The 16,339-nt window shown below is 41.0% G+C and overlaps 1 protein-coding gene across 1 annotated transcript in view; it reads right to left on the bottom strand.

The window, feature by feature from the left end:
- Window positions 1–8,774: 8,774 nt before the first annotated feature.
- Khdrbs1 (KH RNA binding domain containing, signal transduction associated 1) overlaps window positions 8,775–16,339 on the bottom strand; it is a 32,914-nt gene continuing 25,349 nt past the window's right edge. Inside the window, exons 7-9 of the mRNA XM_042677498.1 lie at window positions 16,078–16,145; window positions 14,557–14,615; window positions 8,775–11,153 (exon numbers count right to left, since the gene is read on the bottom strand). Of these exons, the coding sequence (XP_042533432.1) occupies window positions 11,056–11,153; window positions 14,557–14,615; window positions 16,078–16,145 (225 nt within the window). The 3' untranslated portion in view covers window positions 8,775–11,055. The remainder of the gene's footprint in view (window positions 11,154–14,556; window positions 14,616–16,077; window positions 16,146–16,339) is intronic.

Here is a 16,339-nt window from a genome sequence, read left to right as displayed (position 1 = left end):
CTCTACCACTGAGCCACCTTCCCAGCCCCAGCATTTCTGTCTTTTCTACTTACCTGTATTGATATAGATTTATTATGTTAAAATATGTAGAACTAGTGAGTAAATTTAATAATTTAACCTGAGCATAACTTTCACAATTTACACAAGAGCAAAACTAAGTCTGGAAGTCATAGGTTAGCAGAATGGCCCAAAGAAAGGGAAAGAAAACAGGCAGGAAAACAGCCCTTCAGAGCTGTAGGCACTGGCTCTAGGGCTAGTCAGCCTTCAAACTCCCACCCCAGTCCCCTGAGAACTTATCACCCTGGCAACAGCCAGAGAAAAGCCCTATTGAAATATTTATGGCTGAAAACACTCCAGAGGATCAGGGAAGGCTGATGTCATGTCTCAGCTTGCAGAATGACATGCAGAGCAGTTGAGTGGATGGGCCAAGCCCACTAAGAGCTGTCATAGGAAGATCCCTAGGGCTAAGTGGTAATGGGGAGAGGGGAGAGGCTTTGTGATGGGTGGCACAGCTACTAAGATGCAGACTGGAGTAAAAGAGGGAAACGTGTTGAGCAGTACTGTCTAGCTTCTGTGCCAGGCTTTTCAAACATGTTTCATTTGCTCCTAAGATCCCATTTAGTGTAGAAGGATTCTTATCCTTTTTATGGAGTAAACAGGCACTAAAAAATACACAATTGACAAGCTGGGATTTGAGTCCAGAATTGTTTGTCTTCTGGCCTAAGCTTTCCTATATTTTTGAGGACCTTCATTCACTAGACCCTCAGAAAAGGACCCAAGTCGTGTGCCTCCATTTATCTGTAGCTGGAATGCTATCTGGTTATCTCCTCTTGCCTACTGAATTAGGGGGTCTGGCTAAAAAGTGAGTTAAGAAGCCAAAGAAATGCAGCCTCTGTAGCAAGCAAGTTCTGGATCAGGCCTCTGACGTAGACAAATGTATTTTTCTGGGACATTCCCAGTTTTACACTGAAAGTTAATACCCCAGGGAATTTTACTGCTTCATAGTCTCAAAAGAAACTATACAGCCCATGATGGCCTCCAACTAGAGATCCTCCTGACTCCACCTTACTAGCACTGGGATTACCAGTGTACATCATCCGGCATGGCTTGACAATACTTTTTCTATCCCAAGGCAAATTATCCTCGAGCCTGTCTTCTTATCTATGAAACTAATGGAATCAAATGAAACTGTATGTATAGATGCTTGATACTACTTGGTACATACTGAGCAATCACTAAATTATTAGCTATTTATACCCAACAATGATGACAAAAGCAGGCTGAGCTTAAATAACCAATGTAAATCAACTGATTTCAAGGTTCCTTTCCATTACACTTCTGTTCCTACTTAAAAAAAAAAATTTAAAACAGATTTCCCTTCCTCTCTAAGTCAAATCCTCCAATCCTTGGTTAAGACCAATAACCAGAAGGTATTAAAAAAATTGAGTACTGTTGGGAAGCTCAGTATATACCTCGTAGGCAGGCCATAGGAAACCAGAAGCCTATCAAGACCTGACTTTCTAATCCTCAAGAGAAAAGGTTAGGACAAACGCTGGCCCAGTACAGCTACAGGAAAAGGCAAAGTAGGAACTGTATGGGGGCTTTGGCTCTCTCCCAAAGTTGACAGAAGCTACCATATTGGGACCATTCACAACCAAATCTTTATTTAGCTCCTTGGGCAAGGGTAGATACTTATGGAGGAATATAGTACAGAGATGAAGTGGGAAAAACTACTCCAAATGTTTTCTGGACAAGTAATCAACAATGAGAAAAATAGGCTTAATGGTTAAATAACCACCCCCCAAAATGAACCCTCTCACTTGGCTTTCCTTATTAGCGGGTTAAAAGAGGGGTGACTGAGAGCCCTCTGGAAGTGTTCAAGGGTTCCCAGGCTAATGCTCTCAACACAGGCTTAGCAGGGAGCAACAGGTGGTGGTGGCAGGTGTTTGAGTCAGGGGAATCAGGATGACTAGGAATGACACATAAGGCATTCTAGGGTATTCTGATTTAGAGAGCCATGTTTGGGATACTGTTAAGACACTTTTGACTGTTTTTTTTTTTTGGTTTGAACTCAGGGCCTAGGCACTGTCCCTGAGCCTCTTTGTGTTCAAGGCTAGTGCTCTACCACAGCACTACTTACATTTTTTTTCTGAGTAGCTTATTGGAGGTAAGAGACTCACAGCTTTCTGCCTGGCAGGCTTCAAACTTCAATCCTCAGATCTCAGCCTCCTGAGTAGCTAGGGTTAGGTGTGAGCCACCAGCACCGGGCTCCTTTAACTCTTTATTAGTTTTGAGCAGGACTGAATCCCTGAGGATTCCATGCTGGGCCTAAAAACTTATTACAGGATAATCCTGGTGGACTTTCAGTAGGTAAACCAGACAGATCAAGAGGTGGGGCCAAACACAACTGTTCATCTCCTCTCCTGGCTTTCTCTGTGCAAAGCAAATGCCCTCAGGCCCGCCTTTGTACAGCAGGTAGTTCTCCTGGTTCCTGGCATCCTCTGACAGCTGCAAAGACACAAAGTGGAAAATTAAGAACATGAAGCTTCTTATAGAGTAAGTGGTAGTGGAGGAGGAGCTTCCCAGCTTTCCTTCTGGTCAGGTTCCTCCCATATAATCGTCCTATTCCACTGCACAATTCTTGTTTTGTCGAGTACAAAGACTTCTAGGTATATTTCTAGTTTAGAAAACAAACAAAAATCACACCTGGCTTTGCTGATGGCCAAGTAATGAAAATGAGTCTTCCTTGGCCATACCAGAGCTGAGTGACCTGGGAAGAAATTAACTAAACCTCTGGCATTTTTTTTTGGTCTGGTCGTGGGCCCTGAACTCTGGGCCTGGGCGCTGTCCCTGAGCTCTTCAGCTCAAGGCTAGCGCTCTACCACTTGAGCCACAGCGCCACTTCCAGCTTTTTTTCCCCTGCTTATGTGGTGTTGAAGAATCGAACCCAGGGCCTCATACATGCAAGGCAAGCACTACCACTGAGCCACTTTCTCAGCCCACATTTTTTTTTTTTTTGAGTGTTGGTCCTGGGACTTGAACTCAGGGTCTGGACACTTGATATACCTGAGCATTTTTGCTCAAGGCTACTGCTTTTACCACTTGAGCCACAGCTCCAGCTTTTTGTTGGTAAATTGGAGATAAGGGTTTTACACACTGCCTGTCTGGGTTGATTTCAAACCATAATACTCAGATCTCAGCTTCCTAAGTAGCTAGGATTACAGGTGTGAGTCAGCTGGTACAACTTTTTAAAGTTTTAGCTCCTGGCTGCAACTTACATTTTTAATATAACCATACTCTCCCACATCCCAATCACTGAATTATTTTCTTCTCTTAACAGCTTCCAAATGCTTTTATTTCTCTTATTTCCAGGCATAGTACCTGATTATTACTACTACTACTATTATTATTATTATTATTGTGTGTGTGTGTGTAAATCAAACCCTGGACCTTGCACATACTATACAAGCACTCTACCACTGAGGTACATCCTCAGTACACCCACCATTTTTTTTTTTTTAAAAGTGCTGGAAGGCAGAACAAACAGGCAAAGAATTATAGAAGAGATGACTAATCAAGAAGTACTGGACATATAAATGGTCATTTTAAATTGTTAACACCCTTGTACAACCATTTGAAGACTAAAATAGTGCTGAGGACTAAACTTAAGAGATCACTGAATTATACTACCAGCCCTACTACAAGCCTTTCTCGTTTCTTGCCTGGACTAACAAGGTTTCCTAACAGTTTTCCATTACCATTCTCCATTTATCAGTTTTTTGTTTGGTTTTTGTTGGCCTACTGCACTGACTTGCTTGCTTAGCTGGCATTCTACCACTTCAGCAAAGCCTCCAAGCTTGGCTTTTTGCTGGTTTTGAGATGGGATCTTTTTGTCGTGGGGTTTGAACTCTGGGCCTCTTCAGCTCAAGGCAGCACTCTACCATGAGCCATTTCCCGTTTTCTGGTGATTAACTGGAGATAAAGAGTTTCATGGACTTTCCTCCCCGGACTGGCTTTGAACTGTGATCCTCAGAGCTCAGCCTACTGAGTAGCTAGGATTACAGGCATGAACCACTGATGACTAGCTAAAGTCTTCCTTTTTGTCAACATGTACTGTGGACCTTACTATTTATGCTTCCTGCATAAATAGTAAGCTGGGATGACAGGTTTGTACCATCACATACAGCTTTTATTAGTTGAGATAGGGTCTTGTGAGATCCCTGACTCCCAAATATCTAGAATCACAGGTATGAGCCACACTGTATCTAGGTTGATCCTAAATTCTTCTATGTTGAACATGTCTTCCACATACCATAGTGTTCAAGGAAAGACTGTCTGAGAAACAAGCCAGGCTCTCCAAGCTGACAAAAAAAAGCAGCCAATTCTGGAATCTTAATGTAAATTAAGATCAGAAATCATACCCAAATTTCTGGCCTTATGTCCTATTTGATTATCTTGGGCTGATGGTCTGCCTGTGCTTTACAGTCTAGAAACAATTCAAGATTTCCACGAACTCTCCAGTCTGTCTTGAAGCAACAAAATTCTTTGTATCTAAGGAGACAACAAGCTTGAAATCTCTCCCTGCCCCCACTTCCTATCTGAGATTCAGCCAAAGACAATCACCAAAACACAGGTTGGGAATGAGGACACTCAATGCTGAGTAGCTATTGCATCTCTGGTCCAGAAATGCTGAGAACAAAGCGCAGCAACATAGCTGTGAAATTTTAAGTCCTGTTAAATATGCATTTATCTATGTACACAAATTTATAGGACTTCACTATGTAGTCCTGGACAGCCTTGAACTTGTGATCCTCCTACCTTGGCCTCCAGAATGCTGGCATTTAAGGCATATATCAACATGCCACGCCTTTCCCCTTCCTTTTAGAAACGGTATATTTAGAACATACGCTGAGCTCCTGACAACCGCATAGAAAACTCCAATGTGGTAATTACAAAACTGATTCAAAACATCAGTACACGTTTCTATTTGTCATTTGCAAACAAAAAGGTTTAATCTGCTGAGTTTACTTTCCTTTTGAGCCTGGAACATCAATCAGGCCACAATGGGTCTATGCTGCAATGCCTAAAGCCATAGGTGTTTGCTCCTAAGGAGCCTAGAAGTCCTATTTTCTAGGCAGGAAATATGACAACAGCAGCAGCAGCAGTGTACTTCCTTCCCTCCCCACAACAGCTGCTGTCTCAGACAGCTGTTTTCAGCATGTCTGTTCAATTCTATTAAATATTCATCAGGTATGCATTGGCTTTAAACATGCAATGATTATTAATCTAGAAAGCAAGTGGTACATGTGGGTCCAGAAAAAAAAGGGAGGTCGCTGAATGATCCAATTTGTGTGTATGCATTGTGTGCTGGTTCTGGGGCCTGAGTGCTGTCCCTGAGTTTTTTTTTTGCTTGAGACTAGCACTCTTACCACATGAACCATAGCTCTACTTCCAGCTTTTGGAGAGTAATTGGAGCTGAAGAGTCTCACAGAAAAAAAATAAAAAAAGTCTCACAGACTTTCCTGCCCAGGTGATACTCAGACCTGGGCCTTCTGAGTAGCTAGGATTTTAGGCAAGTGCCATGGGTGCCAGGCAGAGCCAAGTCTTTTAGCTTCAGGAAATCTGGAAACCAAGCCAGGAGCATTCATTCTATATATCAAAGATGAGAATAAGTTTCTGTGTAAGCTAATTTTTTAGCTATTTAGTTTAAGACCAAGAGGCAGCGAAGTAGATACAGAAAAGACTTGGTTGTCAAAACTCCAGCTTTCTGACCCTATGACCTTCTTAGGCAGTACACAGTTTTCTTTCTACTCTACATACTAGAGCTAATCCTTACTTCACAGGGTTATGAAAAGTCAATGAGATGTTATTTGATACCCCTGGCACAGAGCATAGAAATAAGAACTTAAAAGAATGGAGGCACTCTATCCACTTAGGACTAACTAAACATTGCAGCAAACTGGTAGGATAAAGGATACAGTTCATATCTAGATGTGTTTTATTAGGACTAAATTTTAAACATTAAATTCATTTCCTTTAAGATTCAAACTTCTGGTTCCTTCTTGAAAATCATGTTACAAAACATTTTCAGAGATGAGGAACAAATGAAAAAGATTTTCAAATACTTGAAAAGTTACTGCTTCAGGGGTCCAAATTGCTGAGATATCTCATTCAAATTAAGAAAACTTATAATACATGAGTTGCTTTAAATAGAATGTACTTCAGGGCTGGGAAGGTGGCTCAGTGGAAGAGCGCTTGCCTTGCATGCATGAGGCCCTGGGTTCGATTCCTCAGCACCACATAAGCAAAAAGAAAAAAGCCAGAAGTGGCACTGTGGCTCAAGTGGTAGAGTGCTAGCCTTGAGCTGAAGAGCTGAGGGACAGTGCCCAGGCCCAGAGTTCAGGCCCCACGACTGGACGCCCCCCCCCCCCCAAAAAAAATAAATAGAATGTACTGGCTTGTTTATAGGGTTGAGGATCAAACTCAGGGCATCCTGCATGCAGGCATATGCTCTACCAAATAGCTACATTCTGGCCCCTCATTTCTACTTAACTCCCCTAGGAATAAAAGGGAGGAAATGGGGAGATGAAGATGTAGGTCAGAAAATATAGGTATCAGATCTAATGGACAACATAAAGATTTTTAGGTATTAAAATTAGTCTGCATGCAGAATTCATGCTAAATGACCCTTTAGCTACTCATCACAAAAACAAACAGAAGTGGGTAATTACGTGAGATAATTGTCATATTAGTTCCCCTTACTATAGAAACCTTTTCATAATCTGTATGTGTCCTATAATATCCTAGTAAATAGATAAATATACTCAGTAATGGGACGGGTGTATGTGTGTGTGCGTGTGTGTGTGTGTGTGTGTGTGTGTGTGAGTGTTGTACTCAGGGCAAAGCTGGTGCTCTACCATGAGTCACCCCTCCACTTCTGGCTTTTTGGTGGTAAAGCGGAGATAAGTTTCACATTTTTCTACCTGGGCTGTCTTGGAACTGTGACCCTCAGATCTCAAGTGTCCTGAGCAGCTAAGATTACAGGCATGAGCTGCTAGAACCCAGCAGTAACATTTATTTTTAAAATTTACCCTAGTAAGAGTTGAAACTAAATTATTTGGACTTCCTCCATGTCCAGAACTGCGCTTACTACATATGGCCCTCCTTAAAGTTTCCAGATTGTCAAAAGTTCCCAGTTGAGAAAGGTCTGGAAGAAATAAGCTCCAAGAAGCCAAATTTTACTTTTAAAGGCTGGATGTGTTCCTCCATGCCAACCTAATCCTAACATTTACTCAGGCAGGGGAGAAAACCAGCTAGTACCTCGATGACTTCTGGCAACAGGAAGGCTCACTGCTATGAGTCTTCAACTATGCAAACCTGAGTTATATTGAAATTAAAGGATTCTCGGGGGAAGGAGGGGATATATATACACACACATATATACTAGTATTTATAGTACAGCACTCAATTGGTTTGCTCTTTGCTCTATGTATTTTGTTTTTATTTTTGCACTGTTGATGACTAAGCTCAAGGCCATACATATGCTCAGTAAGTGCTCTACCATCCCAAGCTCCAGCCTTATGGATTTTTAGAATTCCTTCAGTTCACCAATCACTATGTAGTTACACATTCCTTCCCTAAATGTACAAGTACTTGTTTTGGTGCCCCTGAATAAAAGACAGCTTACAGATCCAAGCAGGTTTATCAGGCTCTATTTATTGATTGATTGATTGATTTTTGGTCAGTCGTGGGGCTTGAACTCTGGGCTTGGGGCCCTGTATCTCAGTTCTTCAGCTCAAGGCGAGCGCTCTACCACTTGAGCCACAAAGCCACTTCTGGTTTTCTAGTGGTTTATTGGAGATAAGAGTCTCAGGAACTTTCCTGCCCGGGCTGGCTTTGAACCGAGATCCTCAGATCTCAGCCTCCTGAGTAGCTAGGATTACAGGCGTGAGCCACAGGCGCCCGGCTATCAGGCTCTATAATCTTTATCTACTACACCACAGGACTCTACAAATGGTTTCCTGAGTTTGCAGAACATTTCTTCCCTACAAATTTAAGATGATACATTCTGGGAACATACTAGCTCGTGCTATATGAATTATGTGACCAAGGGAAGTCACTTAGTCTCTGTTACTACTGTAAAATACAGGTATTATTACATAGAATATCCACTTAGCTTCCCCAGTAACACCCAACCTGCTTTTGAGGAATTAGTTCCTCTAATACTGAAGATTGGTAAAGAGCATTATGACTCAAGTTAATCTGGTCTACATTCCCTAGCACACTGTTTCACAATTATGATAAGACCTATCATGCTTCCCAGAAAGCCACCTTAAAACATACCTGACTTAGGTCTTCACTATTCATTCTAGTCCAGGAATTGCCTCAGAAGTTTTCAATCACCTGAAAATTGAGAAATGAACAATCAGACTTTTGAAGAGCAAGTTTTAAAGACATACAAAATAAAAGATAGAGATCCTGCATGCAGTTTACACATTACAGGAAAGAAACATGCAATTTTTAAGAAATTTTAAGTAACATTTCACTATGAATATCAATAAGGGATCCTATAGGGCTCATCCTTGTACATTTTAAAATAGCTGAAAAGAAAGCTTTACTTTGGGGTGCAGCAGGAGGTCTAATCTACAGTCATTGAAATTTTTACAATGTGTCATTTAAGATGTCAGACTTTGTGCCCAGGTTACATTACAGTCACGTGTGATGGGCAGGATTATTAGAAGTTATGGCTAATTTATGTGGCAGCATGTTTTTTCTTTTTACAGCTATTTTTTATTAAACAAGTTTTGCAAAGTTTTAACATTAAAATTAACAGCTAAAGATTTGTTTATGCAAGTTGCTGTCACAGTTTATTATAAAAGAGAAATATGTGCTATTAAAATCAGACATTTAGGTTACCTTTGGTTTTTTGCGATGCATGTTAGCTTTACACATCCTGATTCTCTTGCGATAATTTTCCTTTAAAAAGGGGGGTATAGAGTGATCTCTTTTCATCAAAACAAGACATAATGCCCTGAAAGCTGACTTCAAACCATGGTTGAGAATTCAGTTATTTACACTTTATCACAATCTATAAATACATTGTTTTTGTTGGTGTGTTTTAAAAAGAAAAAAAATGTCCATCATGCACTGCTGCAGGCAGCTTGGCACTTCATACAAGAGAATTTTTCACCCCCGAGCAGTTTAGGCGGCTCTCAGGGAAGGCATGAGAAGGAGAACTCTTGAGAATTAGCAGAGGAGTGGAAATGGGGCCAACCAATTCCATCATGTCCTCTAAGTGGTCTCAGGAGGGAGTTCAGGGCCAGCCTATTGTGCCATATTGTATCCCAGGCCAGCTGAATTAACATTTCTAGATTGAAAGGGAAACCTTTAAGGGAACCCAGGGTTTTCTGAATTGTCCTATCTAAAGGCAAGTGTTAACCCCTTCTGAGCTCAGAGATTTGGTGTCCCTCTTTAGGACCACCTAGGAGCTTTACAGAAGGTATTATTAAGGTGGCTGGCACATTAAATATAATAGTTATGTATGAAAACCAATTCAATTTTTGGTCAGTTGGGGTTTTCTTTCCAGAGATTAGAATATTTGATAGGACTTTCAACAACTGCCAGGGGGTAAAAAAGCTTTGGTTATTTTTTAACTAAAACTTAACAACTCAATAAACTTTTTTTTTTTGGTAAAACTTAAAATAAATCCCCCTCCCAACCATTTTAAAGAATGTCTCCAACTTTTAACAAGCCCATTAACTTTAGTTAATTTAAGTTTATTTGAAAAAGAAAGCTATTTTATTGTCCACCCAAAAAAATAAAATGACAATTCATCACATTTACTTTGATTAAAAAAGGACTAAACTTTATTGACAAACTGCTGCAGACATTTTGACATAAGTTTAAGCTACCTATTTAGGCAGACTTACACATGTAGCATTTAATCTTCCGAGAACAAAATGGGAGGACAGTACAAATCCAATTAGGACTTTAACTTATGTACAAAGTGGATTTTGATTCCTTTTTCATTCAGCTGCAGTGTCCCTTTTTATATCATGCTAGTGTTGAGACATACTTGACTAACTACCTTGGGAACAACTCAGTATTGACAATGTCAAGTTCATGGAAACTATCAGCTTTTGGCCTTAGTGTCCAAGTGAGCTTTTCATGGAGTGCAGAATCTCAGATGGACAAAATACTTCATATTTTTAAATACTGAAATTTTATTCACAGAACTATTACTGAAAGATCATTCAATTTAAGTAGCCAGCTCTTCTCCCCCAAACAACCTCCTAAAATCCTACATCTCCCCCCTAAGTATCTCTCAACACTGTATGTCTGGGGCTAGATTTCAAAACCCACATAATGAAAAAAGTCAGTTTTACAAACCTAATTTTGTTGTTGTTTTTTAAGTCAATTAACATTAAAAAAAATTGCATCAACTATTTAATTCATGAGGATCTTTCATATTAAAATTTAACCTTAAGATTCAATCGCCATGTGCTTTTAAAGGAAATGTTTTTAGAGACATCTGAGCTCACTTTTACATAGTGGCACCTACTGCCGTTATAGTTTGTGATTTTAAATATTAAACAGCCCTGAATTTTGAAATGTAGCCTAGTTTGGGATTCTGCAACTACAACTTTACGGGATGCCTCAAATCAAAACTAAGAGAAAGTTAACAAACCTTTACTTCAAAACCTTTAAGCAAGCAATGTCACTTTTGAAACTAACAGGTTTTTTTTTTTACTCAACTTATTTTTTTATTATAAAAGGTACACTTCTGTTTTTATTTAAACAACAAAGAAAAAAGCATCTACACACTTAAAAAATTAATTCGATATTCCTAAATCTATTTTAACTCATTTTAAAATACTACATACAGAAGCCAGAATGCAGAGTTAAGAATGGAGGAAGGTGGGAAGAAGGGTACCACGAAGAAAAACACTTAGACAATTACTTGTCTGTTGTGGGTAAAGCAACAGGAATCCTGGGAGATACAAGAAATCAGTAACAACTTTGCTCATAACTGATATTTTCCCCTCCTGTTTGTTTTTAGTAACGTCCATATGGATGCTCTCTGTATGCTCCTTTCACTGGCCTAGCTGGGGGGGCCTTCAGAGATGGCTTGGTCCCATTCCAATCATCTTGGCCTGTGGGGAAATAAAAGAGTTTATAAACCATGTATCAAAGCCATTTTCAAACTGATCAACAACACTGTTTTCTTTCAATTTTTTTTCTTCAAAGAACTTTACTTAGAAAAGAAATATCACAATCAAAGGCTACCATTTTGCCCCTTTTAGTTTCTTAATACTGCCCCAGTGGCCCTTACTCTATATTCTGGTCCTCCTGACCAACCTATGCAATTCCCCAGTTTTGAGTAAAAAGAAAGGAACAACTCAGCAAAATGGGTATTTTCTGCAGCATTCTCCAGCAACAAAGTTCTCCATAGCAAACATGATTTAATATACCGGGTCCCCAAGTCTAGGATTTATTAATCTAGTGAGTCTGTAATGGCCTTTACTGATACCAGAGCTATTTAACAGGCAGCCTCAGGCAAGGTAACTGAACTTCTGGAAATCTTTCTGACTGGAATTGGATAGTCCTCCTTTTCATGCAACAGCAAGTCAGGTTTCCCAGTGGAAGTTTCCTCTGGTTCTTTGGAAGAAGCATGCAAAAGCCATATTAAAATTAAAAGGTCCCCCCCTATCAGCAGAACTGGTACTCACTGCTTGGGGAAAGAGGGGGAGTACCAGATACAATACAATCAAATGTTGTACTGTTGAACTGTTCAGAAAGATTGCTCAGTTCCTTTCTTATGTTAACAGTCCAAATGGCTAATACTTGTAATCCTAGCTACTTAGATCAAGGTTTATTGCCAGCTCAGGAAGGAAGGTCTGTGATACTCTCATACCTTCAACTAACCACAAAAAGCCTAAGTGGAGCTGTGGCTCAAGTGGTAGAGCTCTAGGCTTGAGCAAAAAAGGACAGCACCTAGGCCCCAAGTTCAAAGCCCAGGACCAATAACAAAGAAACAAAACAAACACAAAAATAGTCCAGAAGCCAGATTATTTGAGGCTGACATCCTCAAACAGTTTGCCTTTGTTAAAATAAAAAGCCTGTGATGATTACTTATTTCTATTGCTGACCTCACAGGAAGCTTATTTTCCCATTTATTCCTATGCTAATTCATTCCTGAAATATTTCTCCAGATGCCTGAATTCAGATACCTGTTGCCATGACCACAGGTCTTAAATTCCACACAAAGTCACAGAGACCCGTACTTAGACCCATAGTATCACACTCCATGTCCATCATTTCCCAAGAGACTTCTGGGTACCAACAAGACAATTTATTTTTCTAGTTCTATTTTACAAATAAAGGTAAAGCCTAGAACAAATTAACCATAGCAACATCATACCAGAAACACAACAGCCACCTATTTCTAGTTGTCTTTCCTTCAAAAAATAAAAAATGCAGTTTTAGTCAATCAAATACACAGGGCTCCTGATAAAAGGGAAGCACAGAGGTACTTATAAGCCCTTTTCAATTGTGGTACATGAAAAGAGCAGTGCAGTGTTAATGATGGCAACTACTGACTACTTTTAGGCTAAACCTGTTTAAAAAAAAAAGTTTCCCCAGGGCAAGCAACTAATTAGCTACTCCTTATCATTTTTATTTATTTATTTTATTTTTTGGTCCAGTCGTGGGGCCTGAAATCTGGGCCTGGACACTGTCCCTCAACTCTTCAGCTCAAGGCTAGCGCTCTACCACTTGAGCCACAGCGCCACTTCCGGCTTTTTCCTTTTTGCTTATGTGGTGCTGAGTAATCGAACCCAGGGCCTCAAGCATGCAAGGCAAGTGCTCTACCACTGAGCCACCTTCCCAGCCCCGCTACTCCTTATCATTACAAAGGGTTGAACTCATCTTGTCTGGAAGCAATAGATGCAAAACTCCTCTTTTTTAGCTATGGTCAGAAAGAGACAGTAAACCAGTCTTAAGCCCTTTGCCAAGGACTTTCTGGAAGTCCCTCGGATATGCTGAAAATACAGTATATTTAAAAGGCTGGTTTCTGCACATGGTACTCACTCCTCCCTCAGCAACCCACAGATGTGAGGCCATAATTGATGCTTGAGGGCACACTTGAGAAATATGTTTTGAACAAAACCTCAGGGAAGTCAGGTCCTGCTGCTGTTCAGCTTCTATTGCTCTCATGGGATCAGGACAGAATTGCGATGTCTCCAATACTATATGGAGGTGCCAGTAAACATTCTGGCTTAGATCTAGCCTTACAGCCTCTCATCTGATGTAACAGGAATTACTTTTCCCTTTAAATGCTCTGAAAAGCCACATGTCATTGAGCATCTGCTCTGCTTGAAAAAAAATATTTTTGTGCCAGTCCTGGGGCTTGAACTCAGGGCCTGGGTGCTATCCCTGAGCATTTTTTTATTTTTTTGGTCGGTCATGGGGCTTGAACTCTGGGCTTGGGCGCTACCCTTGTGCTCTTCAGCTCAAGGCAAGTGCTCTACCACTTGAGCCACAGCACCACTTCCGGTTTTCTAGCAGTTTATTGGAGATAAGAGTCTCACGAACTTTCCTGCCCGGGCTGGCTTTGAACCGCGAATCCTCAGGATTACATGCGTGAGCCACCGGCGCCCGGCTTCCCTGAGCACTTTTGCTCAAGTCCAACACTCTACCATTTGAGCCACAGCTCCACTTCTGGCTTTTTGCTGGTTAACTGAAGATAAGAGTCTCATGGTCTTTCCTGCCTGGCTTGGGCTGGCTTTGAACCACAAATTCTCAGATCTCAGCTTCCTGTGTAGCTATGACTACAGTGTGAGTTACCAACACCTGACTTGAATATTTTTTTAGTGAGACCCAAAGTTGCTTTAAAAATGAGTAGAGGGGGGCTGGGAAGGTGGCTCAGTGGTAGAGTGCTTGCCTTGAGCTGAAGAGCTGAAGAGCTGAGGGACAGTGCCCAGGCCCAGAGTTCAGGCCCCACAATTGACAAAAAACAAAACGAAACAAAAAAATGAGTAGAGGGCTGGGAAGGTGGCTCAGCAGTAGAGTGCTTGCCTCCCATGCATGAGGCCCTGGGTTCAATTCCTCAGCACCACATAAACAGAAAAGGCCAGAAGTGGCGCTGTGGCTCAAGTGAGAGAGCCCTAGCCTTGAACTGAAATGCTCAGGGACAGCTCAAAGTTCAAGCCCTAGTACTGGTGTGTGCATGTGCACGTACTAAGTTCCCTAACCCAACATAGATATCAGCAGCAAAGATCCAGTAACATAATCCAGATCAAGGCATCTCCTAGAAACAATCGATATCAGCTAAAAAGTCTGCTTCTCCAATCTGTTCATTTGGACACAGCACCAGTTTTAAGACATGCACATCATAAAATTCAAATAAGAGTAGGGCTCCTAATGCCACAGTTACCAACACAGTGATATTCTGAAGTTTCTCCTAAGGTGTGTGTCTGACTCCCAAGGATGCAGTCAACAAGCATCCTGCTAGGAGCTTCTTTGCATATTTGCCCCACCACAGAACTAAAGACATACCATAAGCTTCATAAGAATCTTGAACCTCCCCATGTCCATAGTCATAATACTCTGAGTCCCTGAAAATCAAAGACAAAAGTGTTAAAACAAGTAACAAAAACATCTCAGTCATGATGATAGGATTCTAGCCTTTAACATTTTTAGAGGGCTGGGAAGGTGGCTCAGTGGTTGAGTGCTTGCCTTGCAGACACAAGGCCCTAGGTTCGATTCCTCAGCACACATAAGCAGAAAAAGATGGAAGTGGCACTGTGGCTCAAGTGGTAGAACGCTAGCCTTGAGTTGAAGAACTGAGGGACAGTGCCCAGGCCCAGAGTTCAGGCCCCGACCCACAAAATAAATAAATAAATAAGTAAATTATATATATATATATCTATATATATATATATATATTTTTTTTTTTTTTTGAGAACTCAGCCAGGTGTTGATGGCTCATGTCTATAATCCTAGCTACTCTGTAGGCTAAAGATCTGAGGACTGAGCCAGTCCCAGCAGGAAAGTCTGTATTCTCATCTCCAATTAACTACAAAAAGCTGAAAATGCTGCTGTGGCTCAAAAACAGTAGAGCACTGGCCTTGAGCATAAAAGTACAGGGACAGTGCCCAGGCCCTAAGTTCAAGCCTCAGGACTGGCACAGAAGCATGAACATGCCCACACACAAACATACACACAAAATTATAGAGTACTCTGTAATGTAGTTATGGCATTTCTTTTTCTTTTTTTTTTTTTGGGGGGTCCGGTCGTGGGGCCTGAACTCTGGGCCTGGGCGCTGTCCCTCAGCTCTTCAGCTCAAGGCTAGCACTCTACCACTTGAGCCACACCGCCACTTCTGGCTTTTTTCTTTTTTGCTTATGTGGTGCTGAGAAATCGAACCCAGGGCCTCAGGCATGCAAGGCAAGCGCTCTACCACTGAGCTATCTTCCCAGCCCCTGGTATTTCTTAATAAATCAAAATTATTTAGCAGGGAGCTTCTGGCTCATGCCGATAATCCTAGCTACTCCAGAGGCTGAGATCTGAGGTTCAAAGCCGGAAAATCTGTGAGACTTATCTCCAATTAACCACCAGAAAACCAGAAGTCGGATTGTGGCTCAAAGTGGTAACCCTGAGCAAAAGAGGTCAGGGACAGCATCCAGGCAGTAAATTCAAGCCCCATGATTGACAAAAATAAATGAAAATGAATAAATAAAAGATACTTTCTGCTTCTATCCATGTTGTTACAGCCCAGGAATTTACTATTCCCAGATTCTGTTACTCAAGTTTGCTGACCCACATGTGTGCCTCAAATGTCAAAAGCAGAGAGCTAGGTGTGATGGTGTACCCCTGTGATCCTAGCACTCCAAAGGCTGAAATAGGAAGATCATGAATCTGAGGCAAGCCTGGGATCCAGAAAGGGGGTGGGGGAGGGACATAAACAAAAGGCAAAATTTGACTCATACTGCTCCTAAATCTACCTAAATCTCTGTTACTCCAACTCCAAACATTTATCTCTGGGAGACAAAATAGTACTTCCATTGCCTGACTCACCCTTGGCTCTGGCTGTAATAGCCTTCATATCCTTCATAACTCTGCTCTGCATATGTATCATCATATCCCTGGAACAAATAAAACAATGAATTAAAGTCACAATCCTAGAATAAGAAAGGTAATTAAAATTCACGGAGGTATAAGAGCTCCTAGATTATAACAGACTTGAAAATTTCCTCTAAAGTATTAGTATCTTCTATGAACAGTCAAGAGAGAAAGAATTACTAAAAATAAACAAACCCAAATATGATATACCAGAGGG

Source organism: Dipodomys spectabilis, unplaced genomic scaffold (assembly GCF_019054845.1).
Source record: "Dipodomys spectabilis isolate Male_0828 unplaced genomic scaffold, ASM1905484v1 ptg000002l, whole genome shotgun sequence".
NCBI classification, from domain to species: domain Eukaryota; kingdom Metazoa; phylum Chordata; class Mammalia; order Rodentia; family Heteromyidae; genus Dipodomys; species Dipodomys spectabilis.
Note: the sequence above shows the minus strand (reverse complement) of the source record. Positions and strands in the feature narration are given on the sequence as shown.